Source organism: Daktulosphaira vitifoliae, unplaced genomic scaffold (assembly GCF_025091365.1).
Source record: "Daktulosphaira vitifoliae isolate Bord-2020 unplaced genomic scaffold, ASM2509136v1 Scaffold_1, whole genome shotgun sequence".
Classification (NCBI taxonomy): domain Eukaryota; kingdom Metazoa; phylum Arthropoda; class Insecta; order Hemiptera; family Phylloxeridae; genus Daktulosphaira; species Daktulosphaira vitifoliae.
Window position 1 is genome coordinate 68043803 of NW_026099572.1, and position 17120 is coordinate 68060922.

General features: G+C 25.6%; 1 protein-coding gene across 1 annotated transcript; it reads right to left on the reverse strand.

Moving 5' to 3' along the window:
• Positions 1-3223: 3223 nt before the first annotated feature.
• On the reverse strand, positions 3224-8920 carry LOC126893738 (GPI ethanolamine phosphate transferase 3). Its single transcript, XM_050664196.1, has 6 exons — positions 7771-8920; positions 7046-7122; positions 5138-6760; positions 4351-4568; positions 4111-4290; positions 3224-4046 (listed from the first exon to the last, which is right to left on the reverse strand). Exons 1-6 carry the CDS (start codon positions 8508-8510, stop codon positions 3843-3845), a joined length of 3042 nt encoding a protein of 1013 aa, XP_050520153.1. The 5' UTR covers positions 8511-8920; the 3' UTR covers positions 3224-3842.
• Positions 8921-17120: the final 8200 nt, after the last annotated feature.

A 17120-nucleotide genomic window follows, 5' to 3' on the forward strand; every position in this document is an offset into this window, starting at 1 on the left:
AAAAAAAAAAAAAAAAAAAAAAAAAAAAACACATCATAGTAAAATTAATACCTTCTCAGCTTCGCATCGAAGCTAAAAAAAGCTGAAGCTATAAGTACTGTAGTAAAAAAAAAACTTTTCGCGGTTTATGAAATTCCTTCATCTTCTTCTAATAGCACACATTTTATTTCTAACGGTAATTATGTCGTTAAAGAGTATGAAAGTTTAATAAATAACTTAAAAATAAAATTTAATGAAACCAATGAAACTAGCCAACACATAAGAATTTTAAGTCTGTTGCCTAAATCTTGGTCAGTTTCAAAAATTTGTGAAGAGTTTGGTGCCACAGAATACTTTGTGAAAAAGGTAAAAAAATTAGTCGATGTTCATGGTGTTTTACCTGACATTGTCGTTCAAAAACTTGGTCGAGTAATTGATTCAAATGTAGTAAAAAATGTTGATGACTTTTATCATAATGACGATTATAGCAGGGTATGTCCCGGTATGAAAGACGTCATTAATATAAAAGATGCTGATGGTAAAAAAATTACTAAACAAAAAAGATTGATTTTGTGTAACTTAAAAGAATTATATATAAATTATAAAACGGAAAATCCTAATGATAAAATTGGTTTTTCTAAATTTGCTGAATTAAGACCTAAATGGTGTATTTTAGCTGGAGCAAGTGGTACACATTCCGTATGCGTGTGCGTGATCCATTAAAATATAAAACTTATGGTTGAAGGGGCTAAATTAAATTTAGACTTAGTCGATTTAATAAAAAGTATTGTCTGTGATATTAATAACGAAATATGTATGCTCAATGATTGTAATCGATGCCCTGGACCTGAAAATCTCAAACGTCAAATGCTTAATTTAGATACTACCACGATAACTGATCAAATAGTATATAGTCAGTGGGTGCACACAGATCGTACAACACTTGTCAAAATTACTCAAAATAGAGCAGAATTTTTGGAAAAATTAGTTGAACAGCTACCTATTGTTAAAAAACACCATTTCATTTCAAAAGCTCAGTCTACGTACTTACGCGAAAAGAAAAACTCTTTTGCTGTAAATGAGTGTATTGTGTTAGGCGACTTTGCTGAGAATTTCACGTTCGTGATCCAGGATGAAATTCAAAGCTACCACTGGGTAAATTCTCAAGCAACTTTACATCCTTATACAATTTATTATAAATCTAATGCAATTGATTCTTTACAAACAAAAAATTATTGTATTATTAGTGATCATTTGATACATAATACAGATGCGGTTTATGTTTATCAATCTCACTTAATTAAAAAAATAAAAGATTTCATGCCAAATATAATAAAAATTCACTACTTTTCTGACGGAGCTAGCAGCCAATATAAAAATTATAAAAATATGGCCAATCTATGTTATCACACAGCAGATTTTGGCTTAGAAGCAGAATGGAATTTTTTTGCGACCGCACACGGTAAGAGTCCATGCGATGGTATAGGTGGTACAGTTAAGCGATTGTTCTACAAAGCTAGTTTGCAAAGAACTTCGAATAATCATATTCTTACGCCAAGAGCAATGTTTGATTATTGTAAATTAAATATAAAAGGAATTGAGTTCTTATATATAACTGCTTTAGAGGTACTTTCACTTGAACACCACTTAGGTGAGCGGTATAAAACTGCAAAAAAATGTCCTGCTATTCGTCAACATCACAGTTTTATACCTGAAAATGGAAATTCTCTGAATTATAAGATAACTTCAAAGTCCACCAAATCCAATACTATAAAAATGTTGTAAATTATAAGAACAAAATAATTAGGTATAATATAAACATAAATAAAACTTATATGTATGTATAAATAGAATTAAATTATATTTTAGAATAAATTAAAATGAAATATATAATAAAAATTATTCTCTATTACACTAAAAAATATAACACATTTTATTATACTTTTAGAATAATAAAATTATCTAAAATACAAAATATTTGATAAAATTACGACTTTAAAAATAGTTGCTTACAATGGTATGTAGTATTTTATTTTCGTGCAGAATAAATGCAAAAAATAAAAATAAAATGTTGAAAATTACGTAGTTTGTGGATTTTCCATAATACGCAAATTGTAAATTTTGTAAGTTCTATAAGTGGCGTTAAAATTATTTCTCCATCATCAAATTTTCACCAGACGTTTTAATTGCCTAAAGGTAAGTACTATGTAAATTTGAAAAAAATTCGTTCAGTCACTTTTGTGTAATGAGATGATAAAGTTGGCTATTTTCAGCAAACCACGCGTGTTCAAGACCGTAAAACGATACAAAAAAAATTATAAACCGATTCAAATATGATATGGGTTAAAAGAACATAACTAAAAGTTTCTAAAAAGAAAAAAAAATTTTAATTAAAAAATTTTTTGACCTTCAAATTTTGCTATTAAAATACTGCAAAATTTAAATCAAAATTTCGATGTTCAAAAAAATTCAAAATTCATAAACTTAAGAATGAAATTGAAGTACTATTTAATATGAGTAAAACAGTGCTAGCTCCACAATGATAGCTTATTTGGATGTGAAGTTATAGGCTCTAGAACATAGGCTGTTTTTTCATGTTTTTAATTATAAAAAATGCGCTATCTGGTAAAAAAATAATAATAAAAAAAAAAAAATTATTTTTTTTATCAATGACCTTTAAGAAGTCTATGATATAAATTTCTGAACTATACCAGCACACACGTTAGGTGATTTCACGTGGAATGACCCGTAGTTAAACGCGTATAATAATTTAAAGGGCTTGATGCAATACTTTTCAATAAAAAATGTTTGTTACTTAAAACAAAGTTATAAGTTTTATACACTGGACTACAAGGAACTTTACACTGAACTACGAATTGTAATCATTTGACATATCATTGAAAAAAATTGTAACGTATTTACGTGTTACGTCACGTTGACTTTATTGTTTGCTGCATATTTTGCTCCTAGGCCAATCATGCGCACTAATTTGATCGAGCATACTTCTTATTCATTTTACTATGAATGTATATAAAAGAAAACAAAACTGAAGAAAATTCAATGTAGTTCAATTTTTTTTAATTAATGTCTATGCTTATTATTCGTATTGTATTTTATATATCTATTTATTATATAATATCAATTATATAATATTAACATTCAAAAAGGTATATGTCTACACTATTACCGTAATGTAGTATAGTAATAGTGCTCAGGAGTAGAATAGAAACGAGGGCTCTAAATATCATAATTCAGTTTATTAAAATTATTTTTAACAATTTTTTTTTTTTGCAAGTAATTCAATTTCTTTAGGATCCAATCAATTTACTTATTTTAACCTTAGTTAATTTCAATTGACCATGGTTTAAATAAATAATATTTATTGTTTATTATAGAATATGGTATAGTTTAAGTAAATGTTTTTACCAGTAATATTTATAACATTATAGACATAAACTTAACAAAAAAATTCCATTAAATAAAAATGTTTATACATTTTACACATGAAAAAATGTTTTATTAAATACTTTACTGACTAGATACTTTAAAAAAAAATTAAATTATAACACTAAAATAATCACTCTTAAATTAATGTATAAATTTTATATAAAAAAACATCTATAGTTTTACAAGAATAAACAAAGACCAGCAAATATATTTTAAAGGAAAGTTATAATTATTTATAGAAAAAAAAAAATTTATATCTAACAATATTAATAGAAAAAATGCAAAAGAATTATACATCAATATGTATAACTCTAAAAAGAAAACTAGTGGTATATAAAGATAATTTTATGAAGAATAATGATTAGAAAATACCAAACATACTAATAAATTAGAAAATTTTGTAAAAATTTGTTAATTTATGTTGAATGTTGTATTATTATTCTTTCAAATAGTACATTAATTTTTTGAGTCACCCTATACAATAAAATAAAACCCAAAAATGAAAAAGGTAATGTAATTATTAAAACTGCAATTCCTTCAAATATTAGTTTTGGAGCAAAAATTTTCCACATCATTAAATGCCTAGAATGAATTGTTGCAGCAACCATTATCATTGATACCTAAACAAAAACAATTAAATTATCAAAGTATAATTTATGAATAGATAAACTAGTAAAATCATACCCTAAAACAATTAATTAAAATATATTTAACTGTCAGGTTAAATGCACCATAAATCATTTCTCTAGAATTTTCTGCTAATAAAAGTTCTCCTCTTGCCATTGTTTGTTCATCTTTATTCTTAAGAGGTAATGATCGTCCAGAACAAACTCCACATATTGTAAATGGACTTATCATAAGCAACTATAAACATAAATAATAAATAAATGTTTAAAAAATTATATTGTAAAGAAATTTTTATACCGGTAGTAAAAAGGCATGAACTGCATTTGAAAAAAATGTATTAGCTAAAATAAAAAAACCCGGGATCCAAGTATTATTTTGAATGTCTGATTGTACAACAAATGCAGCATTCCAGTGTATTGCTGTAAAAGATGCATTATGACCTGTTCCATAAAACCAATAAGAAGAAGATAACGTCCATAATAAAACATACAACCAACTAACTTGATACAATTCATCTGTAAAAAAAAAAAAAATTGAATTGTCTTCATCTGATTAAAAAAAGAAAATAACTCAGCAACCGCTTAATCTAGATTAACTATCTAAAATTCACTAGAAAGTTCATTTTTGTTACTCATAAATGTGTTTGGTGATCGGTCATCATGCTTTACACACATTAATTAAACAAAACTACAATCACACTACAAAATTAATTTTGTATAATTTGTTTAAGTTGATGAAAATCAAATATAACTGTCTCATTTTCAAAGAACTTATGGAGTTGAAAAATTCTGTTCCATAAGTTTTTTAAAAATCACATTGAACAGTTTTAGAGGACTAAAACAAAAGGCACAAAATGTATTTCAATGTGGAGTAAAAAAAACAGACTGATATTGTATATAAATTATTTAAGTCAATCACTAAACACATTTATTGTTTATAAAAATAAACTTGATTAAATAATCTTCCTAGTAAATTAGATGATTAACTAAAGTTAAGCAGTTACCAAATTATAATAACTTATAATGAGGTTTCTGATTCATCTTGTATATAAATACAAATTAAATATTCATTAAGAAATACTAACCAATTTTCGAGCATCTATTATGTCTTACAACTGCTACTACCATTGCCATTATCCAAATTGAAATAATCATTAATACAACAGTAACTGCATATTTATGCCCTAATAGTAATCCTCCAAATGTACATAAAGTTATAGATAATATCAAAAATGTTGCGCTATATACTGTGGCTAGACCATATACAATTGGATATCCTTGAATGGAAGGTCCAAGATCCATTTTTAATAAATGTTTAGTCATTTGCCATAAAATTTCAAGAAAACTTTTTTCTTCATTATTTTTTTCTCTTTGTAAATCCACATAATGAACAAGCAAAGGGCTTAAAAATAATGTAAATAATAATATAGCTAGAAGAATCAGAATTATACTTGGTATATAGACAATATAAGGTATGGCGTTTTTACCATTTTGAAATGATTCTAAAATCCAATGGACAGATAAAAGCACTGTGAAAACTTTTGGTAAAATAGATGACAAGGAAACATTTAATGAGCACCCTGTTAAATTACCAGAATGCTTTAATAATTTATGAATGATTATTATGAATATTAAATTAACAACAATAGATAGTAGGGAAGTTCCAGATTTGATTTGATTTCCATTTCCAAAGCACCATATTTGCTCTTCACGGCATTGCCAATAAGAATGTGAAAATCTTAGTAAAGCACATAAAATAATCGCTAACAAAATTACTTTGCAATTAAGAGATGTTATCCAATTTTTAAATAAAAACTGTTTGCCTTTCAGTTTGTTTCGGAATAAAATTTTTTTAGTTTCCATTTTGAACCTCATCACTAAATACGATAACAATAGAGCATATGTTGTATGTAATACAAATGGTTCTTCAACAATGTAACTGTTGGAGAAAAACCCCAAAGTAGTCATTACTGTAAATATCCGCATTGGTATTTTTGGATATTTAGTGCTAAGAAAATCTTCTGTCAATGTTGACCAACACATTATACAACTGATACCAAGAACTGTCGTTCCAACAAAACCAAATATAAATAAAACGAAGGTAATTTGAATAATTTTACAAAAATACAGTAATAAAGTAAAAAGTGACACGGGCAAAATTAACCATAGTACAATAAAAAGTTGATTGTCAGAAATTATTTCATTATTACTTAATGAAAAACTAACTAGGAGAAAACTGAAGTATAATGATAGAAACATCAAAACTAATCCCTTATATATTCCTTTTTCATCAAAGTGAATCCAAACTTCCTCACAAGTTCTTCTACTTATAGCCATAAAATGTTCACAACTTTTTACAAATGAAGTAGTATCACGTTGAAAATTTAACATTTCATAAGCGTCTTTAATAAGATGCATACGTTTTTCATCAAGTTCAAAATTTTGTAATGAATACGTTGAAAGATAATCATTAATTTGTTTTACATTTTTCCAGATACTATCAACAATATTTATACTTTGTGGTATAGCAGATTTTATAATGGATCCTAAATTTGAAAAAGGAATAGGTATGCCCATTAATACTGCTACTGTAGGAACTAAATCAATTTGTTGAACTTTATTTTCACTAATAGGATGCAATTCTTGAGATGATGATAAAACAAAAAGAGCAGATGTTATTTCATTTTCAGATTCCCCACCATGATCACCTGTAATTTATTTAATTTAAAAATATTTATTAAAAAATAAAAATGGAAGAAAAAAATCAATAATTTAAATAAAAAAATTAATTTGTTTAGACTCAAAAGAAAGTAATCAATATATTTTAAAGGTACCTATATCATAGATTATATATACCTGCATATACTTTTCAGATCTTTTATTGAGAAAATTAATTCAATCATTTATAATTGTAGTTATTAATAGAACTAATGGCAATAATAAATTATTTACTTTAGTTAATATAATATGTTTATTTTATATTTTATACGTACCATTTGATGTCATCCCATGATCACCAAATACAAAAAGAATTATATTTTTCTGTTCCAGAATTTCTTTTATTATATCTCTAAAAATATCAATTTAAGATAAATTAGGTAATCTGCATTCAAAAATTAACACATACAATTATATTTTTTACAAAATAAGTAACTTATTAGGTGCGAAGAATGTTAAACTTATCTAAAGAAGCCAAGTATTAAATTGTTTACAAGTTTTTGTCTAAGAATATTTATTTTTGAAAATATATAAGTACCAAGTATCATAAGGGGGTATAAGTTAAATTCTTAGTTAAACAAATAAACTTTATTTTGAGAGAAGATAAAGCAATATAATAAAGAAGCTTCTAAATGAATCTATTATCTAGACAAATGAGTATGGGATTACATTACCAACAGACAAAACTTTTCAAACTATGATTGATTAAAAGTTGGACCTAATACTCATGCAATGTATATTGAAATATAAGAAATTCAAGACTTGAGTTTTAAGAATTTGAGTTAAGTTTTAACACAATTTAGGTAAATTTTTACATAAATTCTTGATTTAAAACAATTAATGAGAGGGCTTAGTTCTTTTAAATCTTACTGTATACTCTACTACATACTTCTGATAACTTTTTATTTTATTGAGTTTAAGTTAAAAAACAACCAATTATATATTAACAATATTTTTTCTTACACGTAATAATTAAATCAAAAAATTAAATATAACTTACTTTAAAATTATATTCATCTCACTAAGCTTTCTATTCATTTCTTTATGATATGGTCCATATCTATGGCCACAATGATCAACACCAAGAAAATGAGCAATTAATACATCCCAATCATCTTTTAATAGTTCTGGATATAAATTTGTTTTAACACTGTAATCAACAGTATCTAAATCCCAGACATTAAAACTAGGATAAGAATAATTTCTAAAAAACCTCCCTGGAAATAGTTTTGCCCAAGTGTCATCTCCTAAGAATACTATTTTTTTCCCATTGTTTACTAACTGATCTATAACATTGTCTTCAGAAATTTCTTCTGATGCAAAATTTGAGCCTATATCAATGAAAGTTGGTAAACTACCAGTTGTTAAAGCATTCAATCTTTGCATTGTAGTTGTAGGAGGATCAGCAATAAATTTGTACATTCTAGATTGATTTGGATAGCTGGATAATACATCTTTGAGAACAGTTATTTTGTTGGTATATGGTTTGTTCTGATCTGATTGAGTGACGAAGTCGTATCTCAATGCATCAATTAGAATTAAAATTATTTTATTATGTGTTGCAGTACATCTTTGAGAAATTATGTTGAATGGAACATTAGTATCACAACTCGATTTATTAACTAATACATCTCTATGCAATAATAACCCCTTGCTGAAAAGTAGTATTATAGAACTAAATGTACATATTAGCCACAATAGTATCAACATATATTTCAGCACTAAAGAAATGGCCATCATTTCTTAAATTCCTTCCAAACACGAAACATTAGAATATGAGCATACTTATTGTGTCATAATATTACTACATTACCGTTGTACTTCTAATATTGACTGGCTCTAGACTAGATTTATAATTTAATATTTTAATAATTACGTATTGAAACATAATAATATTTTAAGGAAAAATAAAGATCGTTTACTGATTATTTTAAGTATTTGGTATCAATAGTATTTTTTTTAAATATGATTACAAATTGTTTATAAGAAAGTCAAGAATGACGGTGGATGATAATTTTAAATGTCGGCATTAAATTGATTTGCGATACAATAGTGTTACCAAATACTGTAAATGATAATACGGGGCAGCAATAATAAAAAAAAGCGAAAATTAAATACGCCACAATTCGTAGTATTTGATTACTTTAAATTTTTCAGGCATTAATTTATTGAAAAAACTTCTTACGATAACATTGTTTATAGTTAATATATTTTAAACTGAAAATAATATTTTTGTATAATACTGTATACAATAATTTAATACCGTATTATAGTTGATACTGTGTCAGAGCTTGTGGTTTATTTAAAAAATATTTTTACAATCTCTTATTTTTTTAAACTTTTGTTTTATCATTCTCAAATGAATTATTGCACTTCTTAACATAACAGTTTCTGATAGCTATGGCAACTAGTTATCAATCTTGATAACTGTTACAAACTGTTACTTTCAAAATAACTGTTACTGTTATTCTCTCAAAAAATTTTATCTTTATATAAAACTTTTAATAACATAAATATAATTGTTTTGTATAATAAAAGACTGTTAATGAAATAAAATAAATATTTAATCTATAACTAACTAACATTAAATATTTATAAGCAATTTAAATGTAAACGTAGAATTACTCATAATAAATTAATTTAAGATTAGTCATAAATAATGATTCTTTGGAAATTGAATTTTAACGAAATGGTAGAAAAATGATATATGATAAAGCGATTTTTGATTTTTTTTGACAAATTTGAAATGCCGTTTATTTTACGATTCTTATACACGTTTGTGTTTGATAATCCGTATAAACGAATGTATATATATACATTCGTTTACGTGTATTATTTCTTGGTAATATCTTTCACAAATTTTATACTGACCAAATATGAATTTATACTTAGTGAACTCTTATTTCTTGCTTAATAATGTATTATAACGTTACACTGAAAGTTATAATTTCTAACTATTGAGTTATAATCAGTATATTTGCATTATTATTTACGTGTGAAAATCATAGAGTAACTCTAATGTAAAAATGAACACAGTAAAATAAAAATTTAAGTCCCATCATCCGTCACACATGTTGATAGACAAAAATTAATTTTTTTGCATAAAAACTGCGCGGGACAACTTTTATCAAGTTGTATTGTCACCAAAATTTTTCATTGAAATATTGGCCAGATCGAGTAAACTTTACTGTGGGCAAAGAAAATGTCAAATTTAATCCTCTCGTATATAAAGATAGAATAATCCTATCACCTTGCATATTAAACTTTGACAGGACTTAACGTCGTAAGTACGATAGAATTAAAACAACACTGTTGTATGTAAACACCAGAAAGTGGCTTTGAGCCGTTTATTGGTGAAAAGATTATCACAAAAAGAATGTGTACTTAGTCACTAAGTGCGTTGATGTGATCCAATAGTTATACAAGCAAATATATAAATATTTATAAAACAGATATACAACACGAAGTAGCAAGACCGGCGATGTCGCACAGGAACGGGCGGTGTCACGGAAATTACTTAACGTATATTTGCGGCGGGTCGTAGATGGACGTGCGGCACTTGCTGGACTTTCTACACGGTGTTAGCCAGTCAAACTGCCATATACACGCAGTAGGGCGACGGCTGATAAAGGTGTCACGGGTCGCGGTACTCCATGTATCGAGAAACGCCGTGGGACCGTGTCAACTTGGGTTTTCTAAAAATGTTGTAAAGGCTTTAAGTAAAAATGGAAATTTATTTACTTATTTGAAAACTTTGTTTCCACATTTGTCTAATGTAAAATTTAAAGAAAGGTACTTTCTTTTGGGTTAACTTTGTCAAAAGACGAGACTTTAGCATAGAACTCGTTTCGTTTGGTTGTTAATTATTTTTCAGGAAACTTCAAAAGCTTAAATTATAGAGAAATAGTGGATGATTTATTAAAAAACTATTCAAAAATTCGAATTTTTACTTGGAGTACAAGGCTTTCAATCCGCCTATGTCAAGGAATTTTTTGCATTTCTTTCTTAATTCTTTTTAAGTTAGAATAAATTTTCAACTCATTTAGATTCAATAACTTCAATAAAGATCAAGGATCCCATCACTGTAGTCGCCACTCGCGAGAAAAAATTTCTTATTCATATTAAAATTATTTTACTATATTTTAGATTTTAGCTTCGATGCAAAGCTGAGAGGATATTTTTTTGTGACTATCATTTATTTTCTCTGCTCTAACTTTTTACTCTACTTTTTTCAACAATACGTCAAATGACTACAATTCATATCTAGTTGAAGATATTACCCTCAAAAATTGAAAAAAAATTCCAATTTATCAATGAAACAGTTACTTATCCCATGTTATCTATATGGACAAAATTAAATCATTTTACTTTATAATTTAATAATTTTTTTACTCTATTTTTGTGTGCTACTACTAGACTATAATATTCCAAATTTTTTGATAACATGTGGCTATATAAATAATTTCTAAAAAAACCCATCACAGTGGTGACGTGGCATAGATGGATCAAGTATAATGACATCTGACAGTGATTAAAATCACTATAAAAAAAAAACGCCTTGATGCAAATCTTTAGATAGTGTTTAATTTTAAAAAATTGGTGGATTATTCCAAAAGCTATATGATCTGCTAGTTCATTATTAATATCCTAATTAAGATAAAGTATGTCGAATGAAAAAGGGTTTATTAAAAAATATTATTTCTCATAAAAAAATTGTGTGGATCCATAAACTTTTCAATAAGTTATAGCATTATAAAGTTAAATATTATATAAATAATAAAATCGAGAATTTTCACACAATAATAGCATTTGATAGCCATTTTCACCGTGAAGATAAAATAAAGTCCGAAATTTTTTTTTTGCATAATAAACTAAATTACATTAGCTTTAATTTAAGATATATATAAAAGTGTCAGACTTTCCGGAACACTTTCAAAATTTAAGTTGAAAAAGTACTACTTTCTATATGCATTTTTTATATTTGAAGCCCCCCCATATATAGGGAAATAGTCTGATTTAAAAAAAAAGTATATCCAATGAANCTCCCCTGTGGGCAGGTAAAGGGTCAAATGTTCACAAAAATATATAAAATGATAGTTGAATACCTAAGGTATCTATAAAAAAAAAATTATATTGATTTGGTTATTTTTAAAAAAGTTATAGCAATTTTAAGTAAAAAAAATTTCGAAAATTAGCGATTTTTTAATTTGTAATTTTTTTGGAGGTTTCCCCCATTTACGAGGAACGAGGGAATTTTTTTCAATTTTTGAGGGTAATGTCTTCGACTAGATACGGTTTGTGATCTTTTGACGTATCATTAAAAGAAATCGGTTCGGTGAGAGCTGAGAAAAAGTGGTAACAGACACAAAAAAAAAACACATTTTAGTAAAACCAATACCTTCTCAGCTTCGCATCGAAGCTAAAANATTTTAGTAAAACCAATACCTTCTCAGCTTCGCATCGAAGCTAAAAATGATAGTTAATTTTTCCTGAATTAACAATGGATTTTTACAATTGTAATCAAATTTTATAATACGCACAATTGAGTAAATTTTTTTAACAACTTTGTTTTGATTGGTTCATTTAGTTAAAGCAAATCATTAAAATTAATTAAGTTCTGAACATTTCAATGAATCTTTTTAAACACCAAAAGTTACTAGGTAATGATTACTATTATTTTTATTTCAGTTATCTATTACGATAAAAATGCAAAAAAATATTGATCTACTCGGATAAATTTACTATAAATAGTAATTATAATACTTCCTGACTGCATATTAATGTTAACGATACAATTTTTTTAATTCTCATAAAATTTTCTATTTAATAATATCAATTTTAAACTTGCCAATTAAGCTAAAAGTTATGGTAAAATAAATTATTTTTTTTTATTATAAACATTCACATAAATCTTCTTTAAACGATTAAAAAAATACGTTAAATATGTCATTTTCCTTAATTTTAACATATTAATGATCAAAATCAGTATTAATTTAAAACAATTTTATTTTGTTCTTAATTATTTTTTTTTATATGTAAATACTATTTTATAATATATTTAAATAAAATTAAAAGTTAGAAGTGATAGAAAAAGTCTAATTGCACATTTGAAAACATCACGAAAAATTGATTTAGAAAAGTATATTTTTGTTTCTGATGAAAGTTCCTTGTAGTCCAGTGTCTAAAACTTATAACTTTGTTAACTGTTATAACTTTATCAAAAATGACTAAATCAGTATAATTTTTTTTTATTTAGATGCATATCTTTACCTATCATTTAGTTTTTTAGCTTCGATGCGAAACTGAAAAGGTATTGGTTTTACTATGATGTGTTTTTTTTTTTTGTGTCTGTTACCAATTTTTCTCAGCTCTCACCGAACCGATTTCTTTCAATGATACGTCAAAAGATCACAAACCGTATCTAGTCAAAGACATTACCCTCAAAAATTGAAAAAATTTCCCTCGTTCCCTGTAAATGGGGGAAACCTCCAAAAAAATTACAAATTTAAAAATCGCTAATTTTCGAAATTTTTTCAATTTTTTTTACTAAAAACTGTCGTAACTTTTTCAAAAATGAACATATGAATATAAATTTTTTTTTTATAGATGCTTGATGTCTTTACCTATCATTTGGTATATTTTTTTTTGTAAATTTGACCTTTTTTCTGCCCACAGGAGGGTTAAATTCCCTTATCTTAAATTAAAGCTAATGTAATGTACTTTAATTTGAAAAAAAAAAATTGACCTCTGGACTTGTCTTCACGGTGAAAATGGCTACTGAATGCTATTTTCGTGTGAAAATTCTCGATTTTATTATTTATATTATATTTAACTTTATTATGCTATAACTTATCGAAAAGTTTATGGATCCACACAATTTTTTTATGAGAAATAATATTTTTTAATAAACCCTTTTTCATTCGACATACTTTATCTTAATCGAGATATTAATAAAGAACCAGCAGATTAGAAAGAACCAGTAGCTTTTGGAATAAAACACCAATTTTTTTAAAATTAAACACTTCGTTCGTCGCATTCTTTCTATGATAAAATTGACAAAATGTTATAATTAATTTTTTCGACTTAAAAGAAAAAAAAATGTAATAAGTTTAACTTTATATTCTATGTCAACTTTATATCACCCCTATGGTCATGTTAAAAATTCAGATTTAAAAAAAATGTATATCAAATGAAAAAAGTAAACATAAAGTATGTATGAAAAAATTATTGCATTGATCCATACATTTTTTGAAAAGTTATAGTAATTTAAAGTTGAAAAAATAAAATCTGTAATTGTAAATTTTCAAACTAAAATTGCATGTTTTTTTCTACGGCAACCATTAGCACATAGAAGATAAGTCGTCGGGACAATTTTAGCTTCGATGCGAAGCTGAGAAGGTATTGGTTTTACTAAGATGTGTTTTTTTTTTTCTTTTTTTTTGTGTCTGTTACCACTGTTTCTCAGCTCTCACTGAACCGATTTCTTTCAACGATACGTCAAAAGATCACAAATCGTATCTAGTCGAAGACATTACCCTCAAAAATTGAAAAAAATTCCCTCGTTCCCCGTAAATGGGGGAAACCTCCGAAAAAATTACAAATTTAAAAATGGCTAATTTTCGAAATTTTTTCAATTTTTTTTACTAAGAACTATCATAACTTTTTTAAAAATAAACATATCAATATAATTCTTTTTTTTATAGATGCATGATGTCTTTACCTATCATTTGGTATATTTTTTTTATAAATCTGACTTTTTACCTTCTTACAGGGGGGGATTCAAAATGACAAATTTTTCACAAAAAATTGACTTTTTCAACTTAAATTTTGAAAGTGTTCCGGAAGGTCTGACACTTTTATATATATCTTAAATTAAAGCTAATGTAATTTAGTTTATTATGCAAAAAAAAAAATTTCGGACTTTATTTTATCTTCACGGTGAAAATGGCTATCAAATGCTATTATTGTGTGAAAATTCTCGATTTTATTATTTATATAATATTTAACTTTATAATGCTATAACTTATTGAAAAGTTTATGGATCCACACAATTTTTTTATGAGAAATAATATTTTTTAATAAACCCTTTTTCATTCGACATACTTTATCTTAATTAGGATATTAATAATGAACTAGCAGATCATATAGCTTTTGGAATAATCCACCAATTTTTTAAAATTAAACACTATCTAAAGATTTGCATCAAGGCGTTTTTTTTTTATAGTGATTTTAATCACTGTCAGATATCATTATACTTGATCCATCTATGCTACGTCATCACTGTGCCGCGACCCCCCTGTGCTGGGTTTTTTTTTTTTTTAACCTATAGTGCATAACATTATCTTTAGTTTAACATATGTTTGAAGCTCGGAATATTTTCGGAACATTTTCAAAAGTTTAATTTTTGTGCAGAAGTTGCTATTTTATTTTAGGATGTGATGTATTTTATTTTTCAATAAGTTATGTCAATTTTTAGGAAAAAAATATGAAATAAATGTCGAAATTTACCTATTTTAAAAATTGTAATTTTTTGGGGAATTTTCAATATTAACGGGGAACGATGGCAAAATTTTCAATTTTTGAGGATAATGTCTTCAACTAGATAAGATTTGTGATCATTAACATATCGTTGAGAAAAATTGGTCTAGTAAGAGCTGAGAAAAAGTTGTGACAGACACAAAAATAAAAAAATAAATACATCATGATAAAATTAATAGCATCTTAGCTTCGCATCGATGCTTAAGTATATATTGGGATTATTAAAATCAAAAATTAAAATTATCATTTCTATTTTAAAATTAAAATTTCGAATCCTAAGCGATACTATTTTTTTTATTACTCAAAATATTTTTGTGAAGTTGTAAGTAAAATTCAATTTGTTTAGATGTTTGAATTTGAATTATGAAACAATATTATTTGTTCTGTCCAATATAATGTTTTATACCAATTAGTTCCTGTTTTTTTTTCTTAGCATATTTATAAAATAAGTATTATTATTTTTAATATATTTTTCTCATTTAAATAACTCAATTATAAATCTTGACTTTATATTTAACTAATTAATCTTTCTTTAAATGTGGATAATATTTGTTTTTTTATAGTATCACAACATAATAATATGTATAATGATGAATATACAAAAATTAATAACATTAATATTAATAATTAATAATGAATTATTCACCAGGGCTGAATTTAATTTACCAATAATGTTTGAAGTATTTAGATTTTTCTAGACTAGTTGCATTTTGTTGAAATTTTACTTAAAGTTTCGTTTCTTATTTTTTATAGTTCTTGGTAAAAGTGGCCTACCTGATAAAATAACCGAATATTATAATAAAATTAAAAATTAATGTTTCTAAAAAAAATTTTTAATTATATTAAACTTACTTTTTTTTTCTTATATATTTCAGTGAGATTGTAAAAAAATAAATAAATTACTCTAATAGTATTTTAAATGTTTATTGTTTTCCGTAGTAACGACAGTAATACAAATAATATCTTTTTGAAACCACTCAATTTTTTTTCAATTTAGTGATATTTATTATAATATAAGTAATTTAAAAAAATGTAATTAATTAAAATAAAACTTATTTTTAAGTAAATTAAATTAAGCAAAAAGCTGCTGTGCAATTTATAATGTTAATCTATTCTTATCGTTAAACTTATTATCACAAAAATCTGTTGCTTTATTTAAGTCTTTTTCACCAAAAATATAAATTTTACTTATAAAATGAAAAGAATTTAAACATTATTTTTTTGGTTACCTTTAGTTACATATTAATCTTGAATTAATAGCTATGTGATATTTTTTAAGTTGATCCCTTATGGCTTATATGGTGTTAACTTTTTTAAATGGGAATACATATTTTGAATTTAATAATATATTTGTGTTTTATTTTAAAAGTAAATTTCATTTGAATTTATTTATGTTATTTGTTAAGATAAGGATACGGTACTTAAATAAGTAACACATTTTTTAATAGTAAAAATATATATTTAACTTATCATTAGTATTTTATTAATATAAAATTTTACATAATTTTTAGAAAAAAACAAATTCTAATCTAATATATACTGGCGCATGTTTTAATTTTTCGTTTTTCCTTTAACAGTCAATGGCAATGAGTGGAGCAGTTGTCTTGAATTCTGTTTTTGTCAGCATAGGTTACGCCATCTCCTTTTCATAGAATACCTCTTGGAATTGGGCGCACATATGTTATGGTATAGCATACTTATTATTCGGAAAATCTATCCGCAAGTTGTCATAGGGGTACGATTACGAGTTCAAGTATACTTTTATAGATGATAACGAACAATGATCAAATCTATTACTATCTTTGTTTATTT

Excerpts from the sequence above, each read along its gene's own strand:
- LOC126893738 (XM_050664196.1), bottom strand. The coding sequence starts at position 8,510 with ATGATGGCCATTTCTTTAGTGCTGAAATATATGTTGATACTATTGTGG. Across the intron at positions 6,761-7,045 it reads TCATGGGATGACATCAAATG|GTGATCATGGTGGGGAATCT; the intron begins GTACGTATAAAA and ends AATAAATTACAG. Across the intron at positions 4,047-4,110 it reads TTTTAATTAATTGTTTTAGG|GTATCAATGATAATGGTTGC; the intron begins GTATGATTTTAC and ends GTTTTTGTTTAG.